The sequence below is a fragment of the Dendrobates tinctorius genome, unplaced genomic scaffold (genome assembly GCF_039654945.1).
Source record: "Dendrobates tinctorius isolate UK_male_01 unplaced genomic scaffold, ASM3965494v1 ptg000126l, whole genome shotgun sequence".
NCBI classification, from domain to species: Eukaryota; Metazoa; Chordata; class Amphibia; order Anura; family Dendrobatidae; genus Dendrobates; species Dendrobates tinctorius.
This window is the reverse complement of record NW_027361794.1, coordinates 23669921-23688963: the sequence shown is the minus strand read 5'-3', so window position 1 is coordinate 23688963 and position 19043 is coordinate 23669921. Positions and strand designations below refer to the sequence as shown.

Sequence of the window (19043 nt, the reverse complement as noted above, 5' to 3'; positions counted from 1 at the left end):
TTTTTGGCTAAAACATTTCCCACATTCTGAACATGAAAAAGGCTTTTCCCCTGTGTGCGTTCTATGGTGAGTAACAAAATTTGATTTACGTACAAAACATTTCCCACATTCTGAACATGAAAAAGGTTTCTCCCCTGTGTGAACTCTATGGTGTTCATCAAGACTCACTTTCTGGTTAAAACATTTCCCACATTTTGAACATGAAAAAGGCTTCTCCCCTGTGTGAGTTCTCTGGTGCTTAACACAATCTGATTTATGCCTAAAACAATTCCCACATTCTGAACATGAAAAAGGCTTCTCCCCTGTGTGAGTTCTCTGATGGGTAACAAAATTTGATTTCTGTGTAAAACATTTCCCACATTCTAAACATGAAAAAGGCTTCTCCCCTGTGTGGATTCTCTGGTGCTTAACACAATCTGATTTATTGTTAAAACATTTCCCACATTCTGAACAGTAAAAAGGCTTCTCCCCTGTGTGAGTTCTCTGGTGCTTAACCAAATCTGATTTTTGGCTAAAACATTTCCCACATTCTGAACATGAAAAAGGCTTCTCCCCTTTGTGAGTTCTATGGTGAGTAACAAGCTGTGTTTTACGTGCAAAACATTTCCCACATTTGGAACAGGAAAAAGGCTTCTCTCCTGTGTGAACTCTATGGTGTTCATCAAGACTCACTTTCTGGTTAAAACAATTCCCACATTTTGAACATGAAAAAGGCTTCTCCCCTGTGTGAGTTCTATGGTGAGTAACAAGCAGTGATTTATGTGCAAAACATTTCCCACATTCTGAACATGAAAATGGCTTCTTTGCTAAATGAGCAGTTTGTTTGTTAATGCCTCTTTTGTGACTTTGATTTTCCTTAGTAGTCTGTGATGAATCAGAAGATGGGACCTGTTTCATAGGATCAGATGACAGATTTTTGCTGTGAATGGATGATGATATATCAGGAGTAACAGCAATCACTTCAGTTGTATCTTGTAGGACCTCAAGATCATCAGATTTAAAAGTTGAAGATGTCAGCTGTCCCTCTGATCTCCTGGTACAGTCATCTGCTAAGATAAAAATAATTTTTATTAATAAAATATCCTTGAGTTTTATATTTTTGAACACTTCTACTTAAACTGTCCATAAAAATGGAAAGCTATGTAAAAAACTTTAATTATTTCCCAAGACAATGACAGTTCACAGTCTAATAAAAAACCTTGTTGGATGAACCAGTAGTGTGTGGTGTTCAACTGTTGGTTCATTCTGCCTCCCAAATATTGAATATAAAGAAACCAATCAATGTTATGTAGTCGAAAATAATACCAATTCTCATCTCACAAAAGACAAGTCCCCACTCAGGTCCATCATCTGTCAATGGAAAAACAGATAAGTCAGGTTAGAGTTAATGCTATAGTTAGGGTTTATTCTAAAGTTAGGGAAGAATTAGGCTTTTCTCAATTGTCTCCCCAATAATTTGGTCACATCAGAGTTTTCTATTTCCAGGGAAAAAAAATAAAAACGAATAAAATGGCCGGTCAGTATTATGGTGCAGAGGAGGCTTATGCACTTTTATGGTCTGACAGTGAAGAAAGTGCAGTGTCAGATGATGATGTGGATTTCGAGGGCTTTAGTAGCAGCGACAGTGATAGCTCAGAAATGAGCAGTGATTCTGGTCCATCCTCACACACAAGGACCAGTACAACAAGAAGGACAAATAGCGCTTCTGGAGAAATGTCTCCAACTCAGGGAACAATGCCCAGTACTAGCGCTGTCCCTAGTGCTCGTGAATTGGCGCACACCAATGTCCAAGGGGCTTTGCCTCTTGATGTAGCATTTCCCAGATGGGAGGCTTCGGATTCGGCTACTCCATTCATCCATAATTTTAATGCCATTCCTGGTATAAACGTGGAGGTGGAAAAATTTGGACCAATTAATTTTTTTAATTTGTTTCTGACAGATAGCTTTCTAGAGCATATTGTCCTACAAATTTATATGCGTCCCAATTCATCAGCCAGAATCCACGATCCTATTATGCTAGGTCAAATTTATGGACACCAACTAATGTCCTAAAAATGAAAAAAATTTTAGGACTTACATTCAATATGGAACTTGTTAAAAAAAAATGACCATTCTGTCCTATTGGTCCAACTGCCCTGATCAAGCCACCCCTATGTTTTCTGCCGTTCTTCCTAGGACCCGTTATGAAAGGCTCATGAGATTTTGGCATTTTAATGACAATAGTCAATGCCTGCCCAGAAATGCCCCAGAACATGACAGACTATTCAAAATCAGACACATCATCAAAGACTTGACAGAAAAGTTCTGAAAGCTCTACACCCCAACAGAAAACATTTCCATTGATGAGTCCCTTGTAAAATTCTAAGGAAGACTGCACCTCAAGCAATTTATTCCTTCTAAGAGGGCAAGGTTCGGAATAAAGCTCTATAAAATGTGCGAGAGTTCAACCGGATACACATCAGCTTTTCACATTTATGAGGGGAAAGACAGCGAACTAAACCCACCAGGAGGCCCTACTTATCTGGGGACACCTGGAAAAATGGTTTTGAGCCTTTTTTTTACAAAAAGGCTACAATCTGTATGTTGACAACAACTACACCAGCATACCTCTATTTAAAAGTCTGGTTGAACATAACATAGGGGCTTGTGGGACTATTCGCAAAAACCATCAGGGGTTTCCACAATCATTGGTCAAAGAAAATTTCCGAAAGGGGCAGTCAGGGGCTTTACACAATGGAGAGCTGCTTGCCCTTAAGTATAAGGATAAAAAAGATATTTTTATCCTGAGCTCGATCCACACAGATGCCACAAGGGCCACTGCAGACCAACAGGGATCCACTACTCCAAAACCTGTGTCTGTCATTGACTACAACAAATATATGGGGTGTGGACCTTGCAGATCAGGTTCTACAGCCATACCAGGTATCAAGAAAATCATATATCTGGTATAAAAAGTTAGTCATGTATTTGTTTCAGGTGGCCACATATAATTCTTTTGTGTTATACAAAAAAGCCGGAAATGCAGATACTTTCCTTGATTATCAGGAAGAGGTCACTGAAAATCTTGTTTTTGATAATTTTGTCCCCGCCAATCCTTTAGTATGTGAAGATGTGAGAAGACTCACTGAGCGACATTTTATTGCACTCATCCCAGTAACTGAAACAAGAAAGAACCCCCAGAGAAGATGTCGTGTATGTTCCTAGAGAGGAATGAGGCATGATCCCCGCTATTATTACCCACAATGCCCATCATTGCCAGCCTTATGCCTCCATGACGACTTTACAATATTACACACAGAACCACGTTTTTGAACTGTTTTGACATTCAAGCATTTGGTTTATTTAGTGACAGACACATTTGAGTAGAGCTGACTTAACAATTTCCGGTGGTAGGTGGGGGGAGGTCTCCAGAGACACAAGCTGGGCACAATATATTGGGCACTACAATGACATTTTTGCAATTTTTGCTCTAAAACTTCCACTACGAGTTTCTGGAAATCAACCATGTAGTGAAAATGGTCACTATATCCATAGATGAATTCCCAGAGGGGTGTCATTTCCAAAATGGTGTCACTTCAGGGGGGATTCTGTTGTTCTGGCACTTAGCGGCTCTCCAAAGTGCCATAAAAGCAGATTCCCCCCGAAGTGACCCCATTTTAGAAATGACACCCCTCTGGGAATTAGAAATGACCCCCCTCTGTGAATTCATCTCTGGGTGTAGTGACCATTTACCTATCTACCTAATTTCCAATGTAAAATCTGGGGTTAAAACAACATTTAGGGATAAAAATGTACCATATTTTTAGGACTATAAGACGCACTTTTTGCCAAAAAATTTAGTGGGGAAATGGGGATGCGTCTTATAGTAGGAATTTACTTACAAATGCTGTGGCGGCTGCGCTCTGTGCTGCGTGTCGGGCTCCACTGGAATTTTGTCAAAGTCCAGAGACCCCTGCAGTTTCATTGCTACGATGCGGTGGTCTCCAGAAAAATGGCCGCTGTGAACGGCGCATGCTCAGATTCAGATCTCGCCCCGAGATCTCGTTGCCGAGATCTAAATCTGAGCATGCACCGCCCCCAGCTGCCATTCTCCCGGAGGCCATCACAGCAATGGAGCTGCAGGGGCCTAAGGCTTTGACAAAATGGCGGCAAAGCCCCCCACGCAGCACAGAGTGCCGCTGCCCCAGCACAGAGTGCTGCCGCCGCCACAGGTGGAGCGCTGCCGACCCAGCACAGAGCACTTCCACCCAAGCACAGAACGCTGCCACTGCCCCAGCACAGAGCACCGCTGCCACACCAGCCTGGAATGGGAGTTTCCGGAGGCCACCGCACCAGCCTGGACCACCGAACAACGTCTGTGACCACTCTTGCACCTGTGCTGATTCCACCCCCCCCCCCCCCGGTAAGCTGAATTCGGATGTAAGATGGACCCCCATTTTGCACATTTTTCTCCCCTATTTTCCGTTGAAAATTTGGGGTGCGTCTTATAGTCCGAAAAATACAGCAATTATTTTTTCTTCACTGCCCAATGGTATAATTTTCTATGGAACAGCAGTGGTGTCAGTATACTCACTGCACCACGAGAAGAATTCATTCAGGGAGGTATTTGGTAAAATGCGGTCACTTGTGGGGGCTTATGCTATTTTGGCACCTCAGGGGCTCTGACAATGTGACATATCACCCACAAACACTTCCAGCAAAATCTGCTCTCCAATACGGCGCTCCTTCCCTTCCAAGCTCTGCCATGCGCCCAAACAGTAGTATTTTCCCACATATGGGGTATCGGCGTGCTCAGGAGAAATTGCACAACAAATTTTATGGAGCAATTTCTCCTGTTACCCTTATGAAAATGCAAAATATGGAGCTAAAAAGATTTATTTGTGAAAAATCGTATTTTTTTTTATTTGCATGGCGCCATGTTATAAACTTCTGTGAAGCACCTGTGGGTTCAAGGTGCTCAATACACATCTGGATAAGTTCCCTAAGGGGTCTAGTTTCCAAAATGGTGTCACTTGTTGGGGGTTTCCACTGTTTAGGCACATCAGGGGCTCTCGAAACGCGACATGGCAACCACTAATTATTCCAGCATACTGTATTTTACATTCAAAAAATCAAATGGCGCTCCTTCCCTTCCGAGCCCTGCCGTGCGCCCAAACAGTAGATTTCCCCCACATATGGGGTATCGGCATGCTCAGGAGAAATTGCACAACAAAACGTATAGCCCATTTTGACCTGTTACCCTGGCGAAAGTAAAAAAAAAAATAGGGCTAAAGGAAAATTTTTGTGAAAGAAAATTAAAGTAAATGTTTATTTTTTCCTTCCACATTCCATTCATTCCAGTGAAGCACCGGAAGGGTTAAGTAACTTCTTGAATGTAGTTTTGAGCACCTTGAGGGGTGCAGTTTTCAGAATGGTGTCACTTAGGGGTATTTTCTGTCATATTGACCCCCCAAACTCACTTCAAATGTGAGGTGGTCCCTAAAAAAATGGTTTTGTAAATTTTGTTGTAAAAATGATAAATCGCTGTTTAACTTTTAACCCTTATAACTTCCTAAGAAAAAAATTTGATATAGTTGATATAGATGTTACTGCGCAGGAGCCGCCATCACCGGTGACATTGTGCTGGATGTAATTTCTTTCTAAGCCTCACAATAGCCACAATATTATAGGCATTATCACCAATAATATCAATGCTATTATATGCATTATGTAATAATGGGGGGCAGGTCAGTGAGGGGTCAGCGACCTGTCATAAGCCAATATAGATGAATATGTAATCAGAGCACCACATAAAGCCCCGCCCACAGCCCCGCCCACAGCCCCGCCCCAGAGCACGAGAATCTCATTAACTGAAAACTACAAATACAGATTACACAACAGTAAACCAGAGTTGCCCTCATTTATGGTGGAGCATTGGAGCTACTATGAATCCTGAGCAGAAGATTAAAGGAAATAATATTGCTCCCCATTTCAGGAGAGATTGTGCAGGAATCTGAATTCAAAAACAATGTAATGTATGACGAGGATTGAATCCATGACACCAGGGCTGGAGCCAACACATCTCCTGCAGGCGGGAATAAATGTATATTACAGGTAGGTTGATCCTCCAGGTTGTAAGTTCTATAGAAAAGGGCTTTCAATGCCCAAAGTCATTTGAACAGTTTTGGGTGGAGGAGAATGTTGTGGTCTAGAGGCAAAATGGTGATCATGGTAATACGGCCGGACTACACCACCGATAAAGCAGCCACAGCCGGTGACTGAGAGGAATCTGTGACTTCTCTGCATTCAGTGGTTACTACTCACCTGGGTAGTCATATGTGGGAATCTCCTCTTTACACCACTCATCACCCCTCACATATGTCTCTGTAGTATTAATATGGGTCAGATCTTCACCCTGAAACAAATATTGTAAAAGTCACCGACAGATGGAGAAGTCCCATCTATGATCAGCTCTAATCCTGCCATCTCCACCGCTCTCATTACACAAGTATAAAACATATAATACTGGCGGATAAAACAAGACTGAGCACAAGACCTTCACAGCCGTCTACACATCATAGGGGAGATCTCCTGACACCTTCTCTCCATCTACCTGATGATCCTGAGGAGCACTGGGATCTTCTTGCTTACAGTTCTGTGGAAGAAGAGGACGGGGACATCTCTCTGGTGTTGTCCTCTTACTGGATAGATCTGGAGGAAACACATACAGGGACTGAATTCATTCTCTACATACAGATAATTATAGGCCGTGTGTATTTAGTCCTGTCTATTACCTGGAGATGTGAGGGGCTGGGGAACCTCCATTATGACGTTCTTGTAGAGGTCTCTGTGTCCTTCTAAATACTCCCACTCCTCCATGGAGAAATAGACAGCGACATCCTGACACCTTATAGGAACCTGACACATACAATGATACCGTCATCCCCCCGTTCCCTTCATAGTGTTACTGTATAATGTCCCAGCATTCCCAGCAGTGTCACCTCTCCAGTCAGCAGCTCAATCATCTTGTAGATGAGTTCTAGAATCTTCTGGTCATTGATGTCCTCATGGATCAGGGGGTGAGGTGGAGGCCCCGTGATTGGGCTCAGGGGTCTTCCACATCCCTCAGACACAGGGTCCTGACAGCGATCACTAGAGGTCTTCTTCACCACTGTGTAATCCTGGTAATGGAGAGACACATTAATAAATCTCACTCCAGACATTCCCAGAGTCCTCACCTCTCCAGTTCTGTCCATCTGTTATTCCCATAGATAAGAATGATGTAATGTGACGTCATCAGAATCTCTCACCTCTCCAGTGAGACGGAAGAGGATCTCTAGGGTGAGGTGTAATATCCTCTCCGCCATCTTGTCTCTGTCCATATCCATCCTTGATGGGTAAATCCGGAAAATTCTCTTTTGTAGAAGATCTTCACTGAGAGGATCCGATATTGTAGAGACCTGAATGAGAAGAAGATGATCCGATGTAACATCATAAGAATCCTGTGTAATAATACAATTACTGGAGAGAATAAGGGAAACATATGAGGAGATTTATTATCTTACAGGGTTTAGTTTTCTCCCCTGACATCTACTAATAAAACCTATATATTTAGGCCACAGACAACAAGCAGTTTCCTCCTCGGAGTCGGCAGCTGAACACGTTCCTCATAGACTCATCTTCCATAACGCTAATTCTCGTCTCATTACCGACACTGGAATCGGCATTAGCAATACTGCAGGAGATATTCATTACACGCGACATGAGAAATAACTCCTTCATGATGAGGACGACATCTTCATCTTCTACTGTGGCTCTAGAGACAGATGTGGCCAGAGTCGGTCACTGCCTCCATCCCCACCGGCTGTCTATATGAAGGTTTCCCGTCTTCCCCGCACTGGAATCTTCTATCTATATGTAATATATGGGTACTACTTTCCATACAGACCTACGCATTGGAAGCGCCCTGTCTCCCCCTTTTCTTTTTACAACCCCAAGAACACAGTCCCAACCGTGAAGCCTAGTGGGGGAAACATCATACTTTGGCGGGGCTTTTCTGTAAAGGGGACAGGACAACTGCAACGTATTGAAGGAAGGATGGATGGGGTCATGTATCGGGAGATTTTGGCCAACAACCTCCTTCTCTCAGTAACAGCATTGAAGATGGGTGGAGGCTGGGTCTTCGAACAGAACAACGACCCGAAACACAGAGACAGGGAAACTAAGGAAAGAATAACACAGGGACCGAAAGGGTTAATACGACTCACAGGAGGAACCGGCCCAGAAAGCAGAAGGTCCAGGAGCGTCTGCCACATATATGGCAGCTCTGTGCACACAGGACCTGTGATGAGGTCACAGGAGGGGAGGAGTCAGGGGTCACATGATCAGGGGCCTCAGTGTGTGCAGGACTCTGCTGTGCTGGTTGTCATGGTGCTGGATGAGGGGAAGTTTCTGTGTGGAGTCAGGAGGGGTTTACAGGGTGGATGTAGCAGAGCCGTGTGTGTACGAGGTGTACGGAGCAGAGCCGTGTGTGTAAGAGGTGTACGGAGCTGAGCTGTGTGTGTACGGAGCGGAGCCATGTGTGTACGAGGTGTACGGAGCGGAGCCGTGTGTGTACGAGGTGTACGGAGCGGAGCCGTGTGTGTACGCGGTGTACGGAGCGGAGCCGCGTGTGTACGAGGTGTACGGAGCGGAGCCGAGTGTGTACGAGGTGTACGGAGCGGAGCCGTGTGTGTACGAGGTGTACGGAGCGAAGCTGCGTGTGCACAAGGTGTACGGAGTGGAGCTGCGTGTGCACAAGGTGTACGGAGTGGAGCTGCATGTGTACAAGGTGTACGGAGTGGAGCCGCGTCTGTATGAGGTGTACGGAGCGGAGCCGTGTGTGTACGAGGTGTACGGAGCGAAGCCGCGTGTGCACAAGGTGTACGGAGTGGAGCTGCGTGTGTACAAGGTGTACGGAGTGGAGCCGCGTCTGTATGAGGTGTACGGAGCGGAGCCGTGTGTGTACGAGGTGTACGGAGTGGAGCCGTGTGTGTACGAGATGTACCGAGCAGAGCTGTGTGTGTACGAGGTGTACGGAGCGGAGCCGCGTGTGTACGAGGTGTACGGAGCGGAGCCGCGTGTGTACGAGGTGTACGGAGCGGAGCCGCGTGTGTACGAGGTGTACGGAGCGGAGCCGTGTGTGTACGAGGTGTACGGAGCGGAGCCGTGTGTGTACGCGGTGTACGGAGCGAAGCCGCGTGTGTACGAGGTGTACGGAGCGGAGCCGAGTGTGTACGAGGTGTACGGAGCGGAGCCGTGTATGTACGAGGTGTACGGAGCGAAGCCGCGTGTGCACAAGGTGTACGGAGCGGAGCTGCGTGTGCACAAGGTGTACGGAGTGGAGCTGCGTGTGTACAAGGTGTACGGAGTGGAGCCGCGTCTGTATGAGGTGTACGGAGCGGAGCCGTGTGTGTACGAGGTGTACGGAGTGGAGCCGTGTGTGTACGAGATGTACCGAGCAGAGCTGTGTAAGTACGAGGTGTACTCCCAGCTTCGGTCGCAGACGTCTCTGTGTATGCTGTATACACCCGTATACCCCAGCTTCGGTCTCAGACCCTTGTGTACACTGTATTAACCCATATACCCCCAGCTCCAGTCGGAGACGCCTCTGTGTATGCTGTATACACCCGTATACCCCAGCTTCGGTCTCAGACCCGTGTGTACACTGTATACACCCATATACCCCCAGCTTCGGTCACAGACCCCTCTGTGTATGCTGTATACACCCGTATAACCCCAGCTTCGGTCGCAGACCACTCTGTGTATGCTGTATACCCACAGCTTCAGTCTCAGACCCCTATTTGTATGCTGTATACACCCGTATACCCCCAGCTTCGGTCACAGACCCCTCTGTGTACGCTGTATACCCCCAGCTTCAGTCGCAGACGCCTCAGTGTACGCTGTATACACCCGTATACCCCCAGCTTCAGTCTCAGACCTCTCAGTGTACGCTGTATACACCTGTATACCCCCAGCTTCAGTTGCAGACCCCTCTGTATGCTGTATACACCTGTATTCCCCCAGCTTCGGTCGCAGACCCCTCAGTGTGCTCTTTATACACCCGTATACCCCCAGCTTCGGTCGCAGACGCCTCTGTGTACACTGTATACACCCGTATACCCCCAGCTTCCGTCACAGACCCCGCGTCTCTCACACTGTGTACACCCGTATACCCCCAGCTTCAGTCTCAGACCCCTGTGTGTATGCTGTATACCCCCAGCTTCTGTCACAGACCCCTCTGCGAACTCTGTATACACCCGTATACCACCAACTTCGGTCACAGACCACTCTGTACGCTGTATACACCTGTATACCCCCAACTTCGGTCGCAGACCCCTGTGTACGCTGTATACACTCGTATACCCCCAGCTTTGGTCGCAGACCCCTGTGTACTCTGTATACACCCGTATACCCCCAGCTTCGGTCGCAGTCCCCTGTGTATGCTGTATACATCCGTATACCCCCAGCTTCGGTCGCAGTCCCCTGTGTATGCTGTATACACCCGTATACCCCCAGCTTCAGTCGCAAACCCCTGTGTATGCTGTATACACCCATATACCCCCAGCTTTGGTCACAGACCCCTCTGTGTATGCTGTATACACCCGTATACCCCCAGCTTCAGTCGCAAACCCCTGTGTATGCTGTATACACCCGTATACCCCCAGCTTTGGTCACAGACCCCTATGTATGCTGTATACACCCGTATACCCCCAGCTTTGGTCGCAGACCCCTCTGTGTATGCTGTATACACCCGTATACCCCCAGCTTCGGTCACAGACCCCTCTGTGTATGCTGTATACACCCGTATACCCCCAGCTTCGGTCACAGACCCCGCATATCTCACACTGTAGAACTGACGCCAGACACACACGGTAAAACTGCGGTCGTCGGTCTCTCATCTCTCGCACTTATACTGATAACATAAGATGGAGTCAGACGAACCCTCCTACAAAACGTGAGAACAAAGTCATTACTACAGGACTGTGTGAGAAAGGGATTTATTCTACAAGAAACGCTGGGGCCACAAATGAGAATAACATAATGTCGTTCATCTTCTCTTTCACCATAGATATTGACAGTGAGGGCGACTTCCACTTTGCCGCAATGTGGATTTTAGTGGCCATACATAAGTAGTTTACTAGCTTCTGAAAGGTTTTTGGAAGCCGGTAAGGCCTGGTTCCCAGTAAAAGGGTAGAAGGTTCCAGAACAACCGGTCCACCATACATCTGTGCTATCAGACACTTCACCTTCTCCCAAAGCCCAGAAACCACCGTACAAGACCACCAAATATGTTTCATGTCACCAGATATTCCACAGCCCCTAAAACAGGTTCCCGAGATTTTAGGAAAAATGCTGTGAAATTTTTCCGGTACATAATAAACTCTGTGCAATAGTTTTAAGGAGGTCTCCATGAGGGAAGTCTGGTGACTACCTCATGATATGGTGTCACAGCTACGATACCATTCATCAATTGACTGTTCAAACCCCAGATCCTCCTCCCACTGTAACATATACTTCAATTTTTTATCATTTTGTGGAGAATTTATAGCACAGTAGATCAATGAGAGATCGTTCCCCTGCCCAAAGGGTCATTTAGACATTTATTTTCAAAACTGGTTGCCCTGAGAGTAGTACCGCTCGGGAGGATCTGCTTTGCAAAGTGGAAGATCTGGTTTAATCGCATTACCTCCCTAACTGGAGGTTCAAATTTTTGAACAAATTCCTGTCTGTCAAGTAAGATATTAAATGGGGAACACAAATATTTAAGTATATGAATACTTTTCAGCTTCCACCAAGAAAAAATTTGTGGTTCAAGGCCAGGCAGGAACATGGGGTTTTGTAATATAGCTGTCAGGGGAGAAGGGCTTGATTGTAAGGTATATTTAAACCGGACTTTCCTCCAAAGAAGCAACGAGTGGACTGTAAAAGGAGCCACATTCATTAACCCCCGTGGAAGTCGGTCTGTGGTCCACATTAGGCCTGATAAAGAGAATGGTCTGGAGAGAAATGATTCCAGAATAACCCATCTCGGACTATTGGGATATGAACACGCACTTATTAATGGAGCAATCTGTGCCGACTTGTAATAAAGTGTAAAATTAGGGAGGGATAAACCCCCTTCTTTACTGTGACAGAACATAAGCTTTTGCACAATTCTGGGTTGTTTTCCGAGCCAAAGAAACTTAGACATCATAGAGTGTAAATGAGTGAACGTTCTGGCTGGTACCATAATTGGGAGGGACCTAAATAGATATAAGAAGCGAGGCAGTGACACCATTTTTAATGCATGTGTTCTGCCGAGCCAGGATAACTTTGAGGGAGCCCATCTATCCAGGTCCCTCTGGAAGTTTTGGATCAGTGGAGTGTAATTCCAGCTAAACAGAGGTGACCTGTTGGCTGTTAAGTTGATACCCAGATATGTTAGATAATGTTCTTTGTGTATAAACCCAAAATGGGAGGCTATATTAGTTTGCTCTTAGGAAAATTTACAAATAATGCTTCGGATTTATCAATGTTAATCTTTAACCCTGAGATCTTCTCAAATTTGTGAAGGAGGGAAAACAAGTGAGGGCGTGTAGTGTGGGGACTTATTAATGTTAGCAGGAGATCATCCGCAAAGAGGCTGACTTTATATTGGTCTCCCATATTCTCAGGGCCCAGGATATTCTGATCTCTCCTTATTGCTTCCACAATGGGTTCCATTGCAAGTGCAAAAAGATCCGGAGATAGAGGACAGCCCTGCCTGGTACCCTCTGAATATTAATTGGAGGGGGATGTGGTGACGGGAGTTTTACATAAGCGATAGGGCTATCATATAACAATTGGAGGCACTTTATAAGTTTAGGGGAGAATCCGACTTCCGATAGAACCGTAAAGAGATACGACCAGGACACCTAATCGAAAGCCCTCTCAATATCTAATGCAAGCAGGAGAAGTCGCTTTCGTTGTAGGTTAGTTGTATGAATAATATTTAACGCTCTCCTAATATTATCTGGGGCCTGTCGCGCTGGTATAAAACCAACCTGATCCCGATGGATGAGGTGAGGGAGGATTTTATTGGTCCTGTTAGTCACAATGGATGTAAAGATTTTGAAGTCAATGTATAAGAGGGATATAGGTCTATAATTTGTGGTGAGATGATCTTTCCTAGGATTAGGGATTACGGTTACATGCGCCACGTAGAGCTCAGGGGGCAGCTGTGAGCCATTTAGTAGTGAATTACAGAGGTTTTTATATGTGGTGTCAGCACATCGCTGCATTTTTTATAATATATTGCTGTAAGACCATCCGGCCCCGGGGCCTTTCCTCTTTTTAGTTTTTTGAGTGATGAAACTATTTCCTCCTCAGAGATGTGTAAATGGAGTTGTTGTGCCGCGGACTCAGTCAGGTTAGGTAGATGTAGTGTGTGAAGGAATGACTCCAGTAGTGAGGGGGGTGATTGTGGGGCGAATACAAACTCTGGGAGTGTTCATTATAAGTGCTATACATGACATCGGGGTGGGCTGAGATCTGACCCTTAGGGTCTTTTATAGAGGAGATTATATCCAGTGACTCTCTCATTCTGAGCTTACGAGCGGCATCTTATTAGGCTTATTGGCATGGTGATAAAACGCGGCTTTACTCCAAGTTAGCGCCTCTCCGTTCTGGTGGTGAGAATGGCGTCTAATTGTCATTTCATATCTTGTATTTGTGTAGAGAAGTATAGGGGTGAAGATCGCTGATTGGCCAATTCTCACTTCTGCAGTTTCTCCTCCAGTCTGGGCTGTAATTCAGACCTTTCTTCTTCCTGTTGGCCGATAACTTAATCACAGAACCGGGAATAGATTTTCTGTGCGCGAGTCACATTGCTCCAAGTGAGGCCTCCTCCGCTGTGTGAGTTTAGGGGAAATTTGTTATATCTTCTCTTATAGCGGTTACATTAGAGATTTGGGCATTTTAGCTCCTGGTGTGGAGTCGATAGCACAATCATATGCCGCCATATAGTAGACGGCCGGTAACTGGTGAGAATTCCCTCCTGTGTGGGGTCTATTTCCCTCCAGAGAAATCACACGTTACATTCCACACACAACACTGTGTAGAGAAGGCGGCGCGGGGTAATTGTGCCAGTAGTGAGGGGCAAATAATGGTGGGAATGTCACTGACTGAGGAGAAGGCTCCATGGAGGTCTGCACTCCGGAGATCATGTGACCCCTGACTCCTCCCCTCCTGTGACCTCATCACAGGTCCTGTGCACAGAGCAGCCATATATGTGGAGTGCGGCTCTGCAGGTTAGTGATGGGCAGTCCGGCTCTTCTGGCTCCTTTCCCCAGTTTTCTCCCTCCTGTCCCTTCACTATAAAGCCTGGGCCTCATTATACAGCTGTACTGGGGTCTAGTGAAGGCTTTTTAGCCCTTTCCTCAGACTGTAGCTCCTGGGCACAGGCCCTCACTCCTGTCCCTTCACTATAAAGCCTGGTCCTCATTATACAGCTGTACAGGGTTCTAGTGAAGGCTTTTTAGCCCTTTCCTCAGTCTGTAGCTCCTGGGCACAGGCCCTCACTCCTGTCCCTTCACTATAAAGCCTGGGCCTCATTATACAGCTGTACAGGGGTCTAGTGAAGGCTTTTTAGCCCTTTCCTCAGTCTGTAGCTCCTGGGCACAGACCCTCACTCCGGTCCTTTCACTATAAAGCCTGGGCCTCATTATACAGCTGTACAGGGGTCTAGTGAAGGCTTTTTAGCCCTTTCCTCAGTCTGTAGCTCCTGGGATCAGGCCCTCACTCCTGTCCCTTCACTATAAAGCCTGGGCCTCATTATACAGCTGTACAGGGGTCTAGTGAAGGCTTTTTAGCCCTTTCCTCAGTCTGTAGCTCCTGGGATCAGGCCCTCACTCCTGTCCCTTCACTATAAAGCCTGGGCCTCATTATACAGCTGTACAGGGGTCTAGTGAAGGCTTTTTAGCCCTTTCCTCAGACTGTAGCTCCTGGGATCAGGCCCTCTCTCCGGTCCTTTCACTATAAAGCCTGGGCCTCATTATACAGCTGTACAGGGGTCTAGTGAAGGCTTTGTAGCCCTTTCCTCAGACTGTAGCTCCTGGGAACAGGCCCTCACTCCTGTCCCCTCACTATAAAGCCTGGGCCTCATTATACAGCTGTACAGGGGTCTAGTGAAGGCTTTGTAGCCCTTTCCTCAGACTGTAGCTCCTGGGAACAGGCCCTCACTCCTGTCCCCTCACTATAAAGCCTGGGCCTCATTATACAGCTGTACAGGGGTCTAGTGAAGGCTTTTTAGCCCTTTCCTCAGACTGCAGCTCCTGGGAACAGGCCCTCACTCCTGTCCCCTCACTATAAAGCCTGGGCCTCATTATACAGCTGTACAGGGGTCTAGTGAAGGCTTTTTAGCCCTTTCCTCAGACTGCAGCTCCTGGGAACAGGCCCTCACTCCTGTCCCCTCACTATAAAGCCTGGGCCTCATTATACAGCTGTACAGGGGTCTAGTGAAGGCTTTGTAGCCCTTTCCTCAGACTGTAGCTCCTGGGAACAGGCCCTCACTCCTGTCCCCTCACTATAAAGCCTGGGCCTCATTATACAGCTGTACAGGGGTCTAGTGAAGGCTTTTTAGCCCTTTCCTCAGACTGCAGCTCCTGGGAACAGGCCCTCACTCCTGTCCCCTCACTATAAAGCCTGGGCCTCATTATACAGCTGTACAGGGGTCTAGTGAAGGCTTTTTAGCCCTTTCCTCAGACTGTAGCTCCTGGGAACAGGCCCTCACTCCTGTCCCCTCACTATAAAGCCTGGGCCTCATTATACAGCTGTACAGGGGTCTAGTGAAGGCTTTTTAGCCCTTTCCTCAGACTGTAGCTCCTGGGATCAGGCCCTCACTCCTGTCCCCTCACTATAAAGCCTGGGCCTCATTATACAGCTGTACAGGGGTCTAGTGAAGGCTTTTTAGCCCTTTCCTCAGACTGTAGCTCCTGGTCACCATGTGATCTCACCATAACCCTAACAAGCTAATTAAGGTGTGAAATCTTGGTCAAAGTTATCTCAGTACACAAATCTCCCAGGGTGCCCAAAGTTTTGCATCGCCCTTTTTCCTTTTTGCAATTATGAAATTGTAATAATTGTCTCACTATATATATGTATTTATTATTATTATTTTTGCCTAAAATACAAAGGCCATGTGTGATCTTAGAGGTTCGGCCTTTTAGAGATCATTTCATCTTCATCTTACTACTGCTCACAATAATGGTCATTTTGACCAGGGGCGCCCACACTTTTACATACCGCTGTCAATGCCTCATCCCGCTGGTGCTCAATATTTAATAGGGTCTTGCTATTAAACTTAATGAAAAGTTCGGTGAATTCCTTTGAGCTGTTATTACTAGAGATGAGCGAATATCGTCGGAGAAGTTGTTATTGGCTAATATCGCTTACAGAATAGCTGCATCGGGACCCCGGATCCCTGGAGCGCTCCCGATAATCAGCTGCATGTGTCGCTCTCCATGCAGGTGCTGTGACTATCACACAGCGCGACACACGCAGCTGATTATCGGGAGCGCTCCAGCACACTGAGTCCTGCACACACTGAGGCCCCTGATCATGTGACCCCTGACTCCTCCCCTCCTGTGACCTCATCACAGGTCCTGTGCACAGAGCAGCCATATATGTGGCAGACACTCCTGGATCTTCTGCTTTCTGGGCCGGTTCCTCCTGTGAGTCCTATTAACCCTTTCGCTCCCTGTATTCTCCTTTCTGACAGGACAATATCTGAATTCGGATAGTGTGACAGGAATATAAGCAATGTGGAAGGAAAAAATGACAATTTTACTTTATTTCCTCACAAAAATGTGACTTTAGCCCCAAAATTGGCAGCGTAACAAATCCTTATTCCCCCACTGTAGTTTGTAGACTCCATATACAGATCCCTTAAGTGTGAAAAGAGCTGAATTCCCCACTTAAGTTATTGCATTTTGGAAATTGCCCCCACTGGGAATTGATCTCCAGGTAAAGGCACAATTGTGTCTCCATGGGGGTTGTGCTCTCAGCCCAACATCGTGTGGCCTCCAAAGAAATGCCACCCCGCACCATTACTGACCACTGCCAAACCAGTCATGCTGAAGGGTGTTGCAGGCAGCAGATCGCTCTCCACGGCGTCTCCAGACTCTGTCACGTCTGTCACATGTGCTCAGTGTGAACCTGCTTCCATCTGTGAAGAGCACAGGGCACCAGTGGTGAATTTGCCAATCCTGGTGTTCTGTGGCAAATGCGTCCTGTACGGTGTTGGGCTGTGAGCACAACCCCCATCTGTGGACGTCGGGCCCTCAGACCATCCTAATGGAGTCAGTTTCTAACTGTTTGTGCAGACACATGCACATTTGTGGCCTTCTAAAGATCATTTTGCAGGGCTCTGGCAGTGTTCCTCCTGTTCCTCCTTGCACAAAGGTGGAGGTAGCGGTCCTGCTGCTGGGTTGATGCCTTCATACGACCCCCTCCACATCTCCTGGTGTACTGGCCTGTCTCCTGGTAGCGCCTCCAGCCTCTGGACACTACGCTGACAGACACAGAAAACTTTCTTGCCACAGCTCGCATTGATGTGCCATCCTGGATGAGCTGCACTACCTGAGCCACTTGTGTGGGTTGTAGAGTCCGTCTCATGTTACCATGAGTGTGAACGCACAGCCAACATTCAAAAGTGACCAAAACATCAGCCACTCCTTTGAGGGTGTCTTGACAATTGCCAATAATTTCCATCTGTTCTCTATTCCATTTGCACAACAGCATGTGAAATTGATTGTCAATCATTGTTATTCCTAAGTGGACAGTTTGATTTCACAGAAGTTTGATTTACTTTGAGTTATATTCTGTTGTTTAAGTGTTCCCTTTATTTTTTTGAACCATGTATATAGATAGAGAGATAGATAAATAGATTTTTTTTTCCATTATGTTGGAGGGCCCAATTCCAGCTATTGCTGTGGGATCTGTGATTTCTATCTACTCCACTGTGTACAGGATAATAGAGTGTAATAAAGTAGTTATGGACGTGACGTAACTAACATTGTGCAGTGTCTCTGCTTTCCATATAGTGACAGATATTTCTTGTTGCTGAAACTGATATATTTTCCCCCTTTAAACCTTTTTTAAACCCCTCTGATCAGTGCGATCACACAACATACAAGCCTCTGATGGCTCCGGTGATGCCCTGTACTACTGTAGTGCCGTGTATCATCACTGCCTGTCAGTGTAATACTAACGGCCCCATACACATGAGATCAGAGTTGGCTGAACGGTCATTTGGCAGACGGCGATCTCTCCCGACTCCCCCATACACACAAATATTCCAGCTTTCCTGTGGTCTGTATGACAGAGTCGCCTCCAGACTCCTCTAGAGGAGGATTATCTACAGGAAGAACAAACGGATTATCCTCTGAAATTCAGGATGCCAGATCCTTCTCTGCCCTGACATCATCTGTCGGGAGGCCCCCAAATACATTATATGGTCGGCCAAACCCCCCGAAATCAGTGCTTTCATGGAACTTTACTCTACTGTGTATGGGGGGTTATAAGGTAATTATTGGACGCTGCCTCTGGCCCGGCCTAATAGACCTTCATACATTGCAGCCCAGACCCCATTATTAGGCATGTAAGTATCGGAGTAACTAGGCCGCCCCATACTATCGAGTACTTGGGGGAGGGGGGGGGATTCAGCCAAACTCTGTCACACCTTCTTAGATGCCATGTTTGCTTTTCACAGCAGCAAGTGGTAAAACTGTCAGGGTTTTTGTTGCAGCCTCATCTGTGCCGTCCCTGCGGTGTACATCTATGTTCTGGGGCCCAAAAAGATTAATTTCTTTTTAATAAATGTTTATCATGTTAAAATTTATAAAATGTGTCTTCTGCTTTTTGCATTTTTTTTCTTCTTACAAGAATTGTTGGAGCGAATTTTCTTTAGAATCATTTTAATATCGGCTTTTTCTGGAGTTTTTCCTGTAATATGGGAAAGCCTAAGGCCAGAAATAATCCCCATAAATCACTGTACATGGAGACTT

At 46.3% G+C, this 19043-nt stretch overlaps 1 protein-coding gene across 1 annotated transcript in view; it reads right to left on the bottom strand.

Moving 5' to 3' along the window:
- The window catches only part of LOC141047180 (uncharacterized), a 100851-nt gene extending 93649 nt beyond the window's left edge, over positions 1–7202 (bottom strand). Inside the window, 5 exon segments of the mRNA XM_073542135.1 lie at positions 889–1046; positions 6304–6394; positions 6593–6690; positions 6774–6897; positions 6981–7202. Of these exon segments, the coding sequence (XP_073398236.1) occupies positions 889–1046; positions 6304–6394; positions 6593–6690; positions 6774–6897; positions 6981–7202 (693 nt within the window).
- Between the last annotated feature and the right edge of the window lie 11841 nt (positions 7203–19043).